General features: G+C 45.4%; 1 protein-coding gene across 1 annotated transcript in view; it reads left to right on the forward strand.

Annotated features, from left to right (window-relative positions):
- The first annotated feature begins 521 nt into the window (after positions 1–521).
- The window catches only part of LOC149173658 (subtilisin-like protease SBT5.3), an 83,904-nt gene continuing 65,102 nt past the window's right edge, over positions 522–19,323 (forward strand). The window contains exon 1 of the mRNA XM_089426788.1: positions 522–696. Coding sequence (XP_089282914.1) covers positions 522–696 — 175 coding nt within the window. The remainder of the gene's footprint in view (positions 697–19,323) is intronic.

A 19,323-nucleotide genomic window follows, 5' to 3' on the forward strand; every position in this document is an offset into this window, starting at 1 on the left:
AATTCTTCCTGACTCCACGCTTGAGAGCTCATCATGACTTACTTGAGTTCCTGATCCGGTCATGGAACCCAATAGACGGCAAATTTACCATCCGCAGTAAAGACATTGAGTTTGATCACATGGACATATATTTCTTGATGGGATTGTCGCGCCGGGGTGCGAGGCCCATTCTGGAGGGGCAGCAGCCCAGCGGCGAGACTCTCGACCAACTCATGGCTCGAGTATGTCCAGGGGCGGAGAAATCGCGGAGTGGGAAGGTGTCAATTCCCATGGTGAGAGATATAGTCCTTCGCACCATCCTTTTTATGGTGACCCGGGCAGCGGGATGTTTGGCCAACCACGAGGCCTCGAAGACCCACCTGCTACTAGCTCTTGATTGTCTACACCCTACAGTGTTTGACTGGGCCACTGCGGTGACCAACAGCATGAAGAGGCAACTCAACAACTGTCGTCGCGGAGAGTCGAAACAGTTTGGCTATGGGTCGCTCTTACTCCCACTCATTCTGGAGCGGGTGCCAGTCATGCGGCTGCAGACTATGGCCGTGGATCCTCCTAGAAGTCCCCGGGAGACGAGGGCCACTCGATGGGCTCGCATTATGCCACGCGGGGGTGGTGGCCGGCCAGCTACTTGGGGAGTGATCTTTCGAGAGTGGTTGGAGCAGCAGATCGTTTTCGTTGAGGACTGGCCGTACGCAGGTATGGATTTCCGCAACGATCCTGACATGCCACTGCCCGCGGGAGATCACTGGGATGATGGAGGTATGACACTTGATTTTTCTAAATTTTTTAATATTTTTTGATTTTAATGCATATGTCTTGATAAATGTCACTGTGTGCAGATGTGGGACCTGTTAGACCCATCGGCTTAGCCCCAGAGGCACGGAGAGAGGGGCAAGGAGTCGAGGAGGTTCCCATAGAGCACCAGATCCATACAGTGGGGGTGGCACCCAGGGTGCACCGCTTGTTGAGGCGGGTGGCACGAGTGGCTGTGTGCTACAGAGAGCACAACCCAGCACAGTAGTCGCCTAGCTTTCTTTTTGATGTTTTGAGAGACATATGTCTCGAATGTATGGAGAACAGTGACTCTTTATTTTTGACACATACACTTATTTTTGAGCGCCTCAGTATGCCACACGATATATATATATATATATACATACCGATTTTTGGATGGATCTTGTTACATATGATGATGTTTTGTTATGAAAATGTTCAGTACAAATGTGATCTTATGTATGGATTTGCAAAACACATGACCCATATATTTTAATGTTTTTAATGCAAGCTTAAAAGCACACACAGCACGCATGCAAACTATGCTTGAGAAAATATTTACATATGCTTTACTCTATTATGCTTTCTATGTCTTCTTGTATGATGTTATCTATTTCGCAAATGTCTGTCTAACACATGATTTGCCAATGCATCAATCAACATGTTTAATCGTCTCGGAATATGTTGATATGTGATATAGTCAAAATTCCTTTCCAACAATCTGACACGTAGATACAACCTTAGGATACGTTGGTCTCTGACGGAATATTGCCCGTTAAGTTGATGAACGACCAGCTGGGAGTCCAGGTTTACCATCATTGCTCGAATTCCTAGATCAACTGCTTCGGCTAGTAGCTCAATTACGGCACTGTATTCAGCAACATTATTAGTGGTACGACCGAGACAGACTCCTTGAAGGTCTAGCAACTCTCCGTGAGGATCATAGATCGCCCATGCCGCAGAAGACAAATTGCAGGTACTACGGCAGGCGCCATCAGCGAAACCAACATAAGGTGCACTAGACATCTGCACAAGAAGAAGAAAACACAATAAGAGGCAAACACGCCTTCACACCAAAGCAAAACATGAAATCATGCACACAAAACACACTAAACACGCGTATGTACAAACTGAGTGCACGAAGTCATGCATAATATTTCTTCAGATACAGCCCGTTGCGGGGCTTGTCAAGAGGATTTCCTTCGTAATCAATCAACTCATATGCGCCCTTTTGTAAAACTCTTTTCACGATATAGGGACCTAGCCACATGGACTCGCGTTTTCCTGCCCCCAGCTTATCTTTAGCTTGATCGTAGAGCAGTACTAGATCTCCCTCAACGAAGGAACGAGGATGAATGTTCTGGTCAAAGTGAGCTTTGACTCTCTTCTTTTGCGCTTCGATAGCTAGAGAAGCTAAACGACGAGTCTCGTCTAACCGTTCTAGGTACAGAAGCTGTTCCTCCACCGGAGTGGTGTTGGGAAGCAACTCGACAGCTAATTTCAACGAAGGAATTTCGCATTCGACAGGAAGGGTAGCCTCCAGCCCATAAACCAACTGAAATGGAGTGAAGCCGGTGGCGTCCTTCACGGAAGTTCGGTAGGCCCACAAGGCTGGGAACAGCATCAGATGCCAATTAGACTTGTGCGTGTTGACGGTGCGTTGAAGCATAGTGATCAAAACTTTGTTCACGGCCTCGACTTGACCATTAGATTGTGGATAGTACGGTGTCGAACTATCCTGACGCAAGCCTAGTTGGGTCGTTAGTTCCGTCATCATGTGATTAAGGAAATGCTTTCCATGATCCGTGACAATAGCCTGAGGGACTCCGAAACGAGTAATGACATGATTGAATAAAAACTGCGCCGCTGTGTAACCGTCTTCGTTCAATGTAGGCATCGCTTCGGCCCACTTGGTGAAATAATCCACGGCAACGATGATGTACCCATGCCCCCCGGCCGAGCGAGGGTTACAGGACGTATAATCGATGCCCCATTTGGCAAATGGACCTACGGTGACAACAGGGTGCAGTGGTGCAATAGGTGCACGCATCTTCCGGTGGTAAACCTGGCATTCATGACATGCACGTACAGCAAGGATGCAATCCTTGAAGATGGAAGGCCAGAAATAACCAGCACGGAGGATCTTCTGGGCGGTAGCATATCTGGACGTATGGCCACCACAAGCGTCGGAGTGGCAGTCATTCAACATCCGCTCAGCCTCCTCGAGAGCCAAGCAACGACGGAGAACAGAATCAACGTCGAGGCGGTACAGGGTATCGCCCAAAATGCGATAGGGTTGAGCTTGGTGACGAATTCGCCGTCGAGCATCTTTCGATACATTCGGACGGAAGGAAGACGTCTGTAAATATACGATAATGTCCCTGTACCACGGGTCGAGGGTGCTGATGAGAAACAGTGTTTCATCCGGGATATGTTCCTTTGAGCGAGATGGTGCAGAGTGAGATGGTAAGGAACAGAGCAGTTCAGCAAAGACCAGATATTTCTTAGACTTGGCTGCAGTGAATTCCAAGTCGAACTCTTGGAGGATTACAATCCACTTCGAGTATTTGCCCCCCAGCAGCTGACGTGACAAAATGTAGGTCATGGGGTTGCAATCAGAGATCACGGTCATTGTGCGCAACAGGATATAATGCCGGAATCGTTGGACGGCACAGACAGCTGCCAATGCAAACTTCTCGACATATGCGTAGCGAGTTTCCGTATCCAGAAGGTGCGGCTAAGATAATAGATAATGTGCTCGGTGCCGGCATCATCATCCTGCACTAGAACCATGCCGATGGTGGTGTCAGCGACAGCTAGATAGAGAGTGTAGTCACGGTGGTAATTCGGGGGTCTTAAGAGCAGAGCTGAGACAAGAAGGTCTTTAAGACGCTCGAAAGATTCCTGGGCGATAGCGTCCCAACGAAAGGGCGTGTCTCGCTTTAACAACCGTGTGAAACCTTTAGCCACCTCGGCATAATTCGGGATGAATCGTCTGAGAAAATTAGCTTTTCCCTGTAAGCTCTGCAATTGCTGCAAAGAGGCAGGGGGAGGAAGATTCAAAATGGCCTCGACCTTGAGGGGATCCAGACGGATGCCTTCCCGGGAGACGATGAACCCGAGCAATCGGCCAGATTCTACGCAGAAGACACATTTATGCGGATTGAGTCGAATATGGTAGTGTCGACAGCGGAGAAAAATTTCGCGTAGATGAGATGGATGGTCTTGACGTTTAGCTGAATGAGCTGGGAGGTCATCCAGGTAAGGCTGTACGATGTGTCGGATATCATGAAAAGCATACAACATCGCACGCTGGAAAGTGGCACCGGCATTTTTGAGACCGAAAGGTAGCTTCTTATAAGCGAAGGTGCCCCAAGGACAAATGAAAGCTGTCTTATGCTGGTCTGCAGGGGCTATGTTGATCTGGTTATAACCAGAGAAGCCGTCCATAAACGAATAAATCTCGCTTCCTGCGCAGTCATCAATAAGCTGATCGATAAAAGGCATAGGAAAGTTATCTTTTGGACAGGCACGATTAATATCGCGGTAGTCAACACAGACCCGGATAGTGCCCTGCTTTTTATTCACAGGGACTATATTGGATACCCATTCCGTGAGGGGGATGGCATAGATGAAACCAGCTCGAAGAAGCTTTTCAACTTCGGCCTTGATGGCTGCAGCCTTTCGAGGGTGCACTGGACGTAAGCGCTGACGAACAGGCTTAGTCCCTAGATAGGTAGGTATTTCGTGCACCACAATACTAGGATCGATGCCGGGCATTTCCTCGTAAGACCATGCGAAGACATCGCGGAATTCACGAAATGAAGTGGTATAAAGTTGAACTTCCTCAGGAGTGCATGTGACTCCAATGAAAATATTCTCAACAATCCCTGGTTTGACAGAGATGTCGATAGGCTGGGTCTGCGTGATGTTACCCATGTTGCCTTCCGAAGACACTTGATATAGATGAACAGGGGTTTGGAGAGGCGGAGACGGGACACATGAAGCAAACCGCTCGAGACATGCGACCATTTCCGAATGCGGAGGGAGAAACGAAGAGCGATGGTGGTGATCTAACCAAGGGAGCTCCTCGAGAGACATAGTCTCAATGATAGCCTCATCGGAGGGAAATGATTCCTTCAGGGGATCCGAAGTGGCCTCATCTCCCAACCAAGGGAAGTGATCATATGAATCGGGAACGCTACTTGGAAAAGCAGGTTCAGGAGGGGGAGCCGATGCAGTGACAATCTCGATGTAGTTGAGCTCGGCAGGACTCAACGGCATCATATCACCCCAAGAGTCTTCCTGATTCAAGGGAGGAAGAACCCATGGATCAGAACGTACTGAAATCATGTTAACAGGGGCGAGATTTGGAGGTGGGAGGGGAAAGACTCCCATCAAGGAGGGATCTTTGAATAATCCAGCACCCACACTCACTGACGACTTGGAGGTATGCTCTACGAATGGCACATTTCCTTTAGAAGAGGAAGCAAAAAAGGACAGCTGGTCCACCGTGACGATTCTTCCTTGATGGGGGAAGCGAACGACACGGAACAAGGAAGAAGCCACTGCTTGCATGGCATACGTCCAGCTTCGTCCAAGGAGGAGGTTGTAAGTGAGATTAGCGTCAACAACTTCAACCTCTACTTCTACGGTTTTCCCTTCTAAAGAGATAGGCAATCGCGGGAGGATACCATATGGACGAGATTCTCTTCCATCGAAAGCCTCCAGGGTCGTAGGAGACTGGCTCAGAGCAGGAGAACCAATAGCCTTCCAGCAAGCAACTAACATGATGCAGGTTGAGGCACCTTCATCAATGACTGTACGATGGATCGTTTTGCCGTTGATGAGAACCTGTATAAGGAAATCCACCTGATGAGGCAGTCTCTGTTCGAAACCCTCGAGATCAAAAGAAATTAAATCCGAATCTGCCGGGTCTATGCCACCAATCGCTGATAGCAGGGACTTCCTCTGGGAGGGGTAGCTCTGGAGGACTTCTAATGCGGACATAGCAGACGGAGCCTGAGGTAAGTCCTCGACAATGCTATAGTGCTGGGCAGCACGAGCATTGGGGTTATAAGATGACTTCCTGAGTACACCTTTGGGAGGGGGTCGGGGGATCGTCTCAGTGCTGGGCCGTTCAATGTGAAGGGGACCAGAACTGGACGGAGGAGCGCTGGAGGTAACCTCCGACTCTTTCCTGGCTGGAGATGGATAATCTTTCGCTCGAGTTGAAACATGGATGGGGATCGTTCCAGCCATGAACACTTGAGAACCGAACAAGGAAGAGGATTGAGAGGGATCTGCCACCTGATGCGTCTGCTGGGAAGGGAAAGGCTCTTTTAGCATAGCAGGGGGCCCCAGAGCACCTTTTAAGAATCGACTAACCTCGGACCACCTTGGGCAATCCTTGGTATAGTGATCCTCATCGCAGATGAGACAAGGATACTTGGGTTTCCGTTTAGCTCCTTCCTCGGAAGGAGGCTTAGGAGGGTCCTGCTTGGGTTGTCCAAATTTATCTTTAGCTTTCCCTTTCTTTTTCCCTTTCAAGGATTTGTCCGCCACGGTGGACTGAACGGCGTTGACCTCGGAGGTATTCCCAGAAATTGATTGGCCCTGAGGAGCATTTTTGCTAGGGGCATTCTGCTTCTGCCTCCCAGAGTTTGCGGCCGATTTCTTTGATGATGCATTCACAGAACCAATGACTCCATCAACAGAAGGCTTTGGTGGAGCTTTGGGATGTCCATGCCTCAGGGCATCTGGCAAATACTCATACAAAGTACCCGACTGAGAATATACTAAGTCAAGGTACTGAGCTCGCGCGATCGCTTACTCTTCAGTTACACACGCTCCCATTGCGATGTCTTTTGCAATCTTAGGGACAAAGGAAGTCGTGAACCAGTCGGTCAAGAGTTGATCAGGGATCCAAAATTTAATCAAACGACGACGCCTTCTCCATTCATGTATATGATCGGAGATGTGTGTAGCCGTATCCTGTTTGAGAGACGTGAGAAGGTGAGTCCCAGTCTCGTACCGAATGGGTAACTGAAAATGAGTCAAAAAGGCCATAGCCAATGAGTTGAAATCTTGAAACATGCCGCGATTCAGTTCGATGTACCACTTAGCAGCTGAACCAGTGAGAGTCCTCTGAAAGAGGCGAAGCCGGATAGAATCATCAAGCCATGAGTTGGATGAACACCAAAGGTGATAAGTCATTACATGGGCCTGAGGGTCTTCGCCAGCTTTGCCATCAAACTTTGGGCAATCACCTGGTATTTTGGTCGGAACTGGTGGCCAATACGGATTATGCAAAATAGGATCATTTGTTAACTTGGACACATCAGGCAGTTCCAACGTTGCTAAGAATGGTAACTGCGGGTTAAAGGACATCTGTGGCTGCGGATTCGAGGCGACATTAGGGTTCCAACCAGATGGTGGTTGCCCCCACGAACTCTGTCCGGACGGACCTGGCCCAAAAGGGCCTGGTGCGTAAGAACTTTGTCCCGATGGACCTGGCCCAAAAGGGCCTGGCGCATAGGGAGCTTGTCCGTAGGGGTTCTGTCCATACGGATTCTGGCCATATGCGGACGGTTGTCCCTGTGTCTGCCCCCCAGCTCCCCATGTATTAGCAACTTGCCCTACAGGTGCACCATACTGATAGTTTTGGTAAGGAGTGACCTGTGGCTGTTGGAAATTTTGGTAAGGAGCAAAGTGAGCTTGCCCCTGGGGTTGCTGGTAGCCATATGGTTGCTGGGCCCCATACTGAGCCTGATAGGGAGGCTGCGTCTGGTAGGAAGGTTGAGGCTGTGGCCCACCTTGCATTTGATAACCCGTTTGAGTTTGAGGCCCAGAGTAATGTCCTTGAACTGACGGGGCTTGGATCATCTGGCCCGAAGGTTGACTTGGTTGGATCTGAGACGGGCCTGGCTAGCCAGCAGGATGAACTTGTTGGGTGCCTGGTTGTCCGTGGACCATTGAGGGTTGTCCTTGCGGAACAGATGACTGAGCCGGCTGAACAGCTGGTCGGCCCTGAGGTCGGCCAGTTTGTCCAGATAAACGAATAGGGCGGACAACGGGTCGACCTTGCTGCATAGAAGGTTGGCCCGTCTGCCCCCCAGGGTGCACAGACTGAGCAGAGGGCTGGGCTTGCTGTGTAGCAGGCTGCCCTCCTTGGTGCATAGGCTGAGCAGTGGGTTGGCCTTGCTGTATAGCAGGCTGCCCCCCTTGCCCAGAAGGATTCATGGATTGAGCAGTGGGTTGACCCTGCTGAACATAGGGTTGCCCACCCTGCCCAGAAAGATGACCAGACTGGGCAGTAGGTTGGCCCTGCTGTAAGTAGGGTTGCCCCCCTGCCCAAGAGGATATCCCTGCTGGACTGCTGGTTGATTTTGAGGATTATAAACTGACCCAGTTTGTCCAGATGGGTACCCTTGCTGGAAACCGGATTGGCCTTGTTGAATGTAAGGCTGCCCGGGTTGTCCAGTTGGGTAACCCTGCTGGGTACCAGGTTGCCCTGGATATCCAGTAGGTTGACCTTGATATGAATACGACGGACCTCCAATGCCCGAGGGTTGTCCCTGGTAGGGTTGTCCCTGTGGGCCCCCAGATTGTCCTGGGTAAGGCGGGCCATAAAGTGGTTGCCCCTGAGGGGTTTGCACATAGAGTGGCTGGCCTTGATTGGGTGGTCCTTGGGGCTGTCCGGGAGGATTCTGGTGCCCATGAAAAACGTGAGTAGCGGGATCATACGTAATATCCAACGGTTCCTGGTTCTCTTCGAAAGGACGATGAGGAAGGACCGAAATGTTCTCGAGGTACTCGCCGTTCGCATCATAATAAAAGAGCGGACCTTCGTAATCTGGGTCCACAATGGGTTGCCCATGAGCATCATACGGCCCTGCTCCTGGAATGCCACCAGAAGAGGGACCAGCTTCAAGGTTTGTAGATGAGGACGCTGGTACAGCACTGACGACCGGAGTCAAGCGTGCTACACAAATGGTGGGTCTGGTGGGAACTGAGGTAACAGGCGTATTAAGACCTGAAGTAAGAGGTGTACTGAGAGATTGCGAAACAAAGGGCCCTGTGGTGGCAATAAGACTAGGATCCCATATAGTCGTAGAAGTAGTTCTAGCGGCTATCCTGTCCCTCACTGATGAATATCGCGGAGGGAGTGGGGAGGAGGCTGGGATCGGAGTTTCAATATCTGTCACGACAGGTGTTTCACCCGTGCTGGAAGATGTCTCATCCATGGGGGAAGTAGACATCGGAGACGACATACCGAAAGGAGTACGGGGGGTAGTGTCGCTGTCAGGCTCCCAGATAGGATTCCAATCTTCTATGTAATCTTCGTCGCCCGGGGCACGTACGTTGATAGGCTGGATACTCGGGACAATGGGAAGAGTATCGCTTACAACTGGTACCTCTGGAGCAACAGAAGATGGAAAGCTTTGATCACTCGGACCAGGAGTTGACGGGTCAGCCAGGATGATAAGACCCCTCAGAAAACCTAAAGCAAAATAACGATAAAAACCCTACTCAAAACTATCGCACAAAAGATCTAAAACAGGTGATGTTATTGTGGCTGAATTAATTTAAGACACAAGAACCAAACTTGACCTTTTCATGTTTCGAGAGTCGAGAAAAGGACGAAAAGATGACTCCAGTCTCCTTCGAATGTTTAATGAGCATGAAGTGACAAGACGCTCACAGGCACCTTTTCATTTAGGGAGTCCGAAAAGGATCAAAAGTGACTGCTCTGGAGACTCTAGGTACAAGGGTTTACCAAGTGAGCCGTAAAACTGCTTATACACCTCAGCAATCATATGAGAGCCAAGGACTTTCCATACTGCAGTCAATCTTCCCGAATGCTGTGTTCGGTGCGTTACGGTTCACAAGGTGGCAAACTCGGCTTCCTATGGATAAAGGATAAAAGCCTAGTGGGGTCTCCCTATATACGCGATGGTACGTGGGAGCACAGTCCGTGTTAGACCACTATCGAGTCACAGAAGGAGGAATCACCCAACCAAAATGTGAAACAACAGTGACTATGTTTAAAGACGCCAGAACACGTCTCTAACCTAGACCTCTAGATGTTTGCGTTTAGTTCCAATGCGTTTTTAGATTCATTCGGTTCATTTTATAGTTGATCTTGAAATTAAGTTTCGATTTCAGGTCCTATCGTATGTTCTCTCACAATTACCTAGATGCAAACTACATGCCAAAGAAAACCATTTTGTTCGATGAATTCTAGCTATGAAAGGGTAAAGAGATTTCGATCAAACAAAACGAATACAAGCAATCAAACAACCTAATGCAGCTAAAAGCAAGGAAAGGAAACTTTTTCTTTTGAAAACGCAAATCAACGAAACGTTCTTTTCCTTTTCAATTCTCAAAAGCAAAGCTACTAGTTTGATTTTCTTTCAATGGCACAAAGCATCTAAATGAATTTGGAGGAACCGGAACACCAAGAAAATCACTTAATGAAAGCACACAAAGTTCCCAAAACGTCCAACAAAGATTTCCAAATCAAAAGGAAAACCAAGTTCCGCACGAGCTATGTGATCTAAGCTCGGCAAGACAAGCAAGGATTCAAACAAGGAGGAAGCGAAAACCACTCGGAAACACAACCCAAAACACTTCAACAATCACTGAACAAGTGCAACAACAAATCTGAAGTTGGCCGGTCAAACAAGCAAACAAGATCCCTACGGAAGGCTTGACACACACACGGCCACTAGATGCCCTAGGGCTAGAGTGCGAAATCAATGGAGAAAAGCAAACACCCGGAGGGTAAGAGTCCCAACCAGTCAAATAAAGATTCAACACAATCCAGCAGCTGTAAAAGTGATGGCGGAAATACAAACCAAGCAGCGAAAGCAAAGAGGAAGGTATTTGCAAAACCGAAAAATGAGCAAAACGAAACCCTGTGGAACAAGACTTCGCAAGCAAGCAGCTCAGAGTTCAGATAATGAAAAACAAGTCACAAACCAAGTGGAGAGAAGAGGGGAAAGCTAAAGCAACAAGTTCAGGAGGCTAATCTGGGCAAAAATGAATTTTACAGGATCAGCGCGGGTGGCCTTCAGCAATTCGGCGCTGACAGGAGGGGTCCTGTAGCAACTTTGCGACGTCAGCACGGAAGCACATGGGAAAAGCGCGCTGGCCCAAAAACGAGGTCAGTGCGGGTATTAGGTGTACAGGCGCGATGACAGGGAAAACAAAGAAGAAAGGGCGCGACGTCAGCGCGTCTGTTTTGAATTAAAGCGCGCTGAGGGTAAAAAGCAAGTAAAGCCAAAGCAAAAACTTCCCAAACCAAAGGTAAGAACCTTTTAACAATTAAGACACTTCCCAGATGCACCCAGAAAGTTTATAAGCAGAGAAACAATCCCAGAATCTCGAAAAGAGAGAACAATCAAATTCAAACACAAAAGTGGACTCAAGAGACAAAAAGGCTGATCCCCAGCGGAGTCGCCAAATTGTTGGAGAGGTAAATCCCCTCTACGGATAGAGGCGATCCCTACTAGCCCAGCAAGGGTCTAGCAACAATCAAACAATGCTGTTATGCATGTTCCTAATTACAATTAAACAAGAGGTAAAGAGCACCTACTTGGATTCCAGCGCTGTCGTTTGATGAAGAGATGCTGCCTTCGCTCCTTCGCTTTGGCTGGTCACAATCCTCCGCGATCCCCACGAATAGATACCTGCACACATGAAGAGGAAACAAACACAAGCGTGAAATCTAGTAAAAGCAACCATACATCAGTCAGAAAAGATGTAATTCACATTTAACCATTGCATAGACAAATGAGAATGGAACAATAATAGCAGTCATCTATTATTAATCAAGACAGAGAAGAGTACAACCAAATGTTCTGACGTCGGTATCCTTCTCAGGAGGGGCCAGTCAGCAAGCGTCTCAAGCATTCACCTTTGGAAATGATTCTCCCAAGACAAGAAACTCTCTCTCACACAAGCAACACAAAACAACCTTCCCTAAGCTATCAATCACTTCCACACTTAGCACACCAAATACCTATAGTAGCAGCAATCTGAGCACTGTAAGCTCTACACAATCCAAGCTATTCCAACTAGCTGCTCATGGTAATGGTGGAAGTTTATATAGGAGAAGGAGCCTCCTAAAAGGGTGGAAGGATGAGCTTATCCTTGAGGGAAGTGGTTGCAAAGGGTCGAACAGACATGCCATAGAAGGGAGTCGATACTCACAAAGCCAACAACCAAACCTGGAGTTATCTGGAAGGCTGGCTGTTGGAACAAATTTGCCCAAACAGGATCAGCGCGGATTATAAGGTGACTGACGCGCTGACGTCGCGCCTCAATAACTGGGAAAGTCATGTCAGCGCGACCCAATACAAAGGAGAGGTGCGCTGGCTCATAAAATGCGACCAGCGCGGAAAAGTGATGTGCTTCCGCGCTGGCAGCGCACTGAATACACTACGAGCCGCCGGTCAGCGCAGATATTTTAGAAACAGACGCGTTGATGAGGAAAACTATGGAAAAATGGGTTTTGGGCCAGTTCAGAAGGCATGAACTTGATTATTTGACACAGTAAGGTGACTGACAGGGAGATAGTGACAAATTACTGTGTAACACTCCTCTATGGAAATCATTCATTACCTGCTGAGCTTCATCTTCAACCAAAAAATTAAGGAGAACCCCTCTCGGATCTTTCCAATAGAGAGCACTATCTAAAATGCAGAATTTTGTAGACTTAAGTTTTAGTGATCTACCTTTACTTCTTGACATTCTGGGAGGAGGAGAAATATGCTGAAGAAAATATACTATATCAAAAAACCAAGGTGAGTTGAGAAACATATCAGATACCTGAATGACTGTGCCACCATCCTCATCATCTGACATTTTTGCAATGATATTTATGTCTAGAGAATGAAGATTCGACTTAGACATGAGTTTTTCCAAGCCTTGAACTTTGATCAGTTTGGTAAGCTTAATCTCAAGATCATACTCTAACATCGCTGCTATCCACTTACCTATTCTTCCCTCTAGATCAGTTTGCATGAGGACATCTTTGATAGCTGTGTTAGAAACATATGCTATGGCATGTGAATGCAGAATGTAAACTCGGAAATCCTTCAATTCCTTTGTGATCCAAAACGGATTTTGGATAGACTCTTAAGTCTAAGTATTCCTCACTGAGGAAAATGAAAGTCCAAGGAAGTTCCTGGAAATAGCCCCATTGCAGAGATCTTTTCTTCTGAATCTACTCCAACTTGAATGGCAAAAAATGGACTTAGGATGCAGAAGTTATCACCAAAATAAGATGCCCTATGTTCTTTAGAAAAAGAGGAAAAATTCTCTAAAATGGGCAAAACAAAAACCCTTATAAAGGGAAATCACATCAGACCAAGGAAAAAGAGCGAATTTAAGCAGAAAGGGGAGAAACCCCCGATTACCGATCCCTAACATATAGGGTCAGGGATAGACATGTGATATAACATAATGACCGAGCCGATGCGATACTGCGATCGCCAAAATCGGCGGATCAGCATTGGCAAGGGCATGGGACTTAAGGCAGGACCCCGAGCTGAGCAATATTTCGATCGCCAATATTGGCGTTGGCGGATCGGCGTTGGCATCGCCCAAGCCATATGGAAAGACCCTGGGACTATTTGATATGTGATTGCGACATGTCGCAGCGTAATATCGCATCGAAGCAACACAAAGGAGCAGGGCCGATACATGTGACTGCGATTGCCAGACCCAATGGATTTCATAAGCGCAATTCATAAATTTTGAAATCCAGAAATTCAGATTTTTCTCTGTATTAACGTTTTTCGGTGTAAAAAGTGAAATACAAAGGAACGACACCTGAAGCGATAAAACGGACCCCAAGGGGAATTCTAAGCCCGATTTTAGATTTTGAGTTCTGTAAAGGTGGATTTTGGGTGCGCCTTGAGCGGTAAATGGTTTTGGGCTGGCTATCCTCAATCCCATAGACTGGTCGACACATGGTTAGCAGAGGAGAGAGGAAAACCACCTTTTCGGGTGGGTGACCTTCATACTCCTAAGCAGCTCGAAATTGCATGATAACCGTTGGATCAGAGAACACCCAGATCGATGGTGGACATTACGACAGCAGCCAAAGGCAAACCTGATACGATTATAAGGTGGATGCGATAAGTTTTCAAGTCCAATAAAAAGGATTTTTTTTAGGATTTTCTTTGTATTTGGGATTTTTAACAATAAACCCAAATACAAAGGAACCCGTGCCTATGCGAATTGCGATATAAATTTAAAGGCAGACTCGATGGAACATAGGACAGATTTAATGATATTTCAGGTCTGATAAATGGAAGATTGGTGGATTTTCCCGTGTTTTAGTGTATTTCTCTGTGTAAATAGAGAATGACTATTATGAGGATTTCAAAGGTGCTGATGATCCTTCCGTTACAGAATAGGTGGCCACCATCCCTGAAGGCGTTTAGAAATGATTGCTAACGCTCAAGGGGGATTTGAGTGGACAAAGGTCGGGAGCCAGAGAGCCTAGAAGAGGAAATGAATAGACAGTGCCAATTGGCTTAAAAGCCACAGAATGACAGAGACAAAGAAATGAGTGCTGAGACAGGAGCGTAGAAAGCTAAGCCAAAGCATGAAGCAGAGGAAAAGAGAGCCAGAGCCAAGAGCCAAAGCAAGAGCTGAGAGCCAGAAGAGCTGAGATCTTCAAGATTCAGGGATAAAATGGTGTCTAAACCCATTGTTTCTATGTAAAACAGTGGATTTGAGCCAAGAGCTTGTAAAAAGGACTTTTCCATAATCCCAAAGATCCTTGAGTCAACTAGAGCTCACGGAGACGTAGCCCAAGAGTTTTGGGTGAACTCCTAATTAAACTATTGTTTTGTGTGTTTTGTTTTATTGTTGCATTGTTTACTGTTATATATATACGCTGTATCAACATAACAACAGAATATTAAAAGCACAGTTCTAAAACAGAAATAAGCCTACACCTTATTTTGAAGCACATATTTAATTCCGGATTGGTTAATCATAAAGACTTGGGAATAAATAAGCTTTGGAAGTGGGAGAGGTTCTTGTAAGTTAGACAAGAAGCATAAGTGCCCCATTTTCAGATTAGCTGGTATCAGAGCTGAAATTGATTAACCCCACCTTGAAAGAAGGTTATATCAGAATGCTTGATTGACAGAGCAAAGATTGCTTGCCTAAAAGGTGTTTAAACAGTTAGAGGTTGATTGTCTGCTTGTTTGCAGACTGACTATTTTTTGAGTTTGCAGAGGTGAAGGGAAAGTTGTTGATAGCTCAGTCCAGGAAGGACAAGAAGGAAGAAGGGAGGAAGGAATTCTTCTATTCCAAAGGACCTCAAAGAAATTCTTGAAGCACAAGAGGTTTTTTGCAAAAGGTTGCTTAATAAAGCAATTTATTAATCTTGTTTGAATTTATTTTGTTCATTGGTATAATGACAACTTCTACAAGTGAATCCTCAAATTCCTCCTTCATCACAAGACTCTATGATGGAGACTTGAAGCAAGAATTGTTCATCATGATGGAAAAGGTGAGAGAAATGTATGAGGATGGAAGGAAGAGCAGCATACTTAGAGAGCAGTTGAATTCCATGAAGGAAGAGAAGCAGTTGCTTTCCGACGGACTGCGGGAAATGAAGAGTCAACTTCATATTGTAAATATGAACCTGAAAAGGATGCATGCGTTGGAGTCACAACTCTTTGTTTCCAAAGAAGCCTTGGTCAAGTATCAACTTGAAGAAGAGGTAAACCATTCCAGTTTGTCTTCAAATTCCTCTAAGAATGCTTATATTGGTTCTTTTGAGAAACATACCAAAGGCATAGGTTCCAAGCTAATGTCCAAGATGGGCTGTGAAGGAAAAGGCTTGCGCTAACATGCACAAGGTATTGTTGAGCCAATAATAATTGAGGAAAGGTCTAATTATTTGGGTCTTGGCTATGGACAAGTTTATGGAGAAAGTTCCAAAGCTACCATGAAGACCATTAAAACAGCTCCAAGAAGGAGTTGCATTGCAGGTCTTCAAGAGTGTGAAGGTTGTATTCAAGAGGAATGCAATAACTTGAAACATCATTTGCAGGATGCAGGTGCTCATAAGCACACACTTGAACTAGAGAGTTGGGGAGACTCTAACAGCCTTGAAGAGATTGATGGTGTTCCAGAGGGAGCCACTTCTTCACTTGCTTCACCTCCCCATGAAGGCAATAAAGGTGAAAGAGGCAAGGATAAATCTGGTTCTAAACACATTCCTTTTGATTTTGCAAAGCATGGTAAATTTACACATAAGCATGGGAAAAGAATTACATGTTCCTTTTGTGGTTTGGATAATCATCATGTTTCTAGATGTTGGAAGTGTTATCACTCCAGGAAACTCTCCTAGGTTGCAGCTCGGAGATGCCTGGAAACATATAATCTTCAATATTTTTCTCTGAACTATTGGAATAAATGATGGTTTGGATCAAGCCAGATAACCATTTCAACTATGTTTTTACTCAAGACATTCATGATCACCCTCAGCTTACAAGGCTTTAGACCACTAACGCTCAATAATTTGTAGATTCAATGAATGGATGGAGAATATTGACCATACAGGCAGATGCATACATAAACATAAATGAATGGCTAGATACAGGAAGCAAAAGAGAATACTGACTGTACCAGCAGATGCATATATGACCACATATGAATGGCTAGCTATAGGTAGTAAAGAAGCTTGCAAATCTTATTCATCAATGCAGAGATAAGATGACAGTTATCTGGCATTAGACACAAAAGAAACATGAATAACCTGTTCAAGTGCAAGCTTAGAACAGGAGAGAAAATGAACATTGAACATATAACAACAAAACAAGCTTGTATTACTAATGAATGAAGATGAGAAGCTTGAGTAGAAAAGTCTCATTAGTCTCCAAAAGTTGAACCCTTGTTACATCTAGTTTTTAGCCTTTTATAGAACTTTTACAATGTTCCTGAGCTCTCAAAGGCTCGGAGTCTTAATCTATCCTCTCTATCCCTTAACCATTTGATTCCATGTATAGGCAAGCCTGGCTCAGAGGTTTTCTCCTTCTAACAGAGGAATAAATGCATTCAGGTGGATTGTTGTGCTGTTTGGGAGCTCTCTCGTGCCAGAGATGCCCCATGATGTTGGTTTTGATGAGCTGCGTTGGGCTATTGATGCGTTGTGCTGCTCCATGATATTTTTGTTTCAAGCTAGCTGCGTTGTCTGCTCCATGACTTATTTGTCAGTTTGGGAAGAGCTATGCATGCTGTGGCCCTTTCAATTCCCCTTCCGGCCTTTGTTATTTCCTTTTTGGTCTCTGTCTCCCTTTGAATATTTGGAACTACTATTTTTCTATTAAATAGAGAAAAACACTGCATATAGCAAAAAACCCGCCTATTTATGCTTTTCTGGACTTTAAAAGTCCTTAAACATGGTTTATTTATCCATCGGGTCCGCCCTTGTCGCCATCGCAAGTCGCATTTGACCCATTCCCTTTGTATTTCGTTAAACACGAAAATACATGAAATACATTGAAAAATGGCTTTTGCGGACTTAAAATTTTATATATTTTCGTTTTGAATCCCATCAGGTCCAGGCTTGATCACTATCGCAAGTCGCAAAAAGGCCTATCCTCAGTCTTCCCTTTATATTTTTGAAATACGTGAAAAACATTGAAATACATTAAAAATGGGCTTTGGCGGACCTGAGATATTATAAAATATCATATATATGATCGTCGAGTCTAGCTATCAGGTCGCCCATATGTATATGCAAAGGCCCCACCCCATGGTCAGTGCCGATAGCAATCCTGCGATGTAACGTGGGTCATCGATTCGATCATCGGTGATCATTGATTGGCAGTGTCTAACGCCGATTTTCACTACCCGCCTGTGCCGATCAGATCTGTCGATGCGATCCGCTGCTTAGATCTGGGTCGTTGATCAGCTAGATCTAATGGTTGTTATGCCTTCTCAATTTTAAGCCTGTGATAATAGTTTTTTTACTGTTTTAATGCGTTTTTTTCCTCCCGATAGTGCATTTCTGCCCTTCCAAGGGCTCTCCTCCCTTGCTTGTTTTGATCTTTGGATGATCTTAAGAACTTTTGAAGACTTAGGGAGTGATTTGGAGCATATTTGGATCCATTTTCATGATTTTAAGCAAACTTTGGAGACTTTGGGAGTGTTTTGGGTCCATTTTTGGGTCAAACGCGAACAAAGCTAACCGAAAGAGAATGGCCACATACAGGAAACTTTTGAAGGAAAAGAAGCAAAAAGCCAAAGGTCCATTGGACAAGGAAAATCATGTTGTCAAGAGGATGCACATGTGTTGCACTTACTGCCATAAGCAAGGGCATCTTGCTGGAAGGTGTTGGACTTTGAATTTAACAATGCTTCCACAAAAGCAGAGGAAGGTGGGAAGAGAAGATGGCAGAAATGGAAAGGATGTTTCCATGAATGATGTGTCTCAGGATGATTTACATGTTGATGCTGATGTGCAAACAAAGGAAGGACCTTTGAACTGGGTTGGTAAGAAATGGTTAGAGTTCTTTTCCAATTAAGGATTGCATGTCTATTGATGCATCTATTTGCATTTATTTGTTGATGAGATGCAAGTTGCATGTTTCTACCAAGAAGGTGAATGGAAAAGTTGAGTAGGAGACTCACTTTATTGCTGCAACATTATATTTGAAAGTACAATGTACTTAAGTGAATGTTGAAGGATGAAATGCATGCATGAGCATGATGCGCATGGACACAGGGATGTTGATGTTTTCCTTGTTTTGAACATGTATGTGTAATTAACTTGTAGGGTTGATTGCTTTGACATGCATGTGATGCAATGTTGACTTTGGAGAAGTTAACTTGGTCTCCAACATGGGGATAATAATGAAGTGTTTCATCTTTTGAAAAGACTCTTAATGGTCCTTTCCTACATGCTTGACTTGAAAGGTCATTTGTTTTAAAGGCATGTTTTGTGGGCTTGTTGTCTAGTCCATCATTTATATATAGATGTAAGACATGGAGGTGTTCACAAGATGTGAAATCTGTCTCTTTTGTTGAAGCAGGAGTTTAGTCCATCCAGTTGTTGTCTGTATTCCTGTTGTTGTTAACAGTTGTTGTTGACAGCTTGTCAAACAGATACAAATGAAAGTTTTGTGGAGCAGATGAACTTCACATTTGTTTGAGCCACCTTGGATCAATGATCAAGGCAAATAAGTTCAAACCACCTTCTATGACCATTTCAGCAGAATCTCTGCAGGAAGGCAAGGAGGAAGATAGTTCTTCCCAGGAAGACCAACCCATCTAGGAAGGGAAGTGGTCAGAGACTTTGGTTTAGAGGCACTATGCAAGGCAAGTGTGTGGAGGATGAAAGAAGAGGGTGTTGTTACTCTCAGGTACTGTTCAAATTAGTATATCAATCTTTTGGAGACCAAAAGTTATTTTAGTGGGAAGGCATGATCGAAAATGGATTTTGGATAGACTCCTAAGTCTAAGTGTTCCTCACTGAGGAAAATGAAAGTCCAAGGAAGTTCCTGGAAATAG

The sequence above is a fragment of the Pinus tabuliformis genome, chromosome 4_2 (assembly GCF_031772625.1).
Source record: "Pinus tabuliformis cultivar Carrire ecotype Pingquan chromosome 4_2, CPIR1, whole genome shotgun sequence".
Classification (NCBI taxonomy): Eukaryota; Viridiplantae; Streptophyta; class Pinopsida; order Pinales; family Pinaceae; genus Pinus; species Pinus tabuliformis.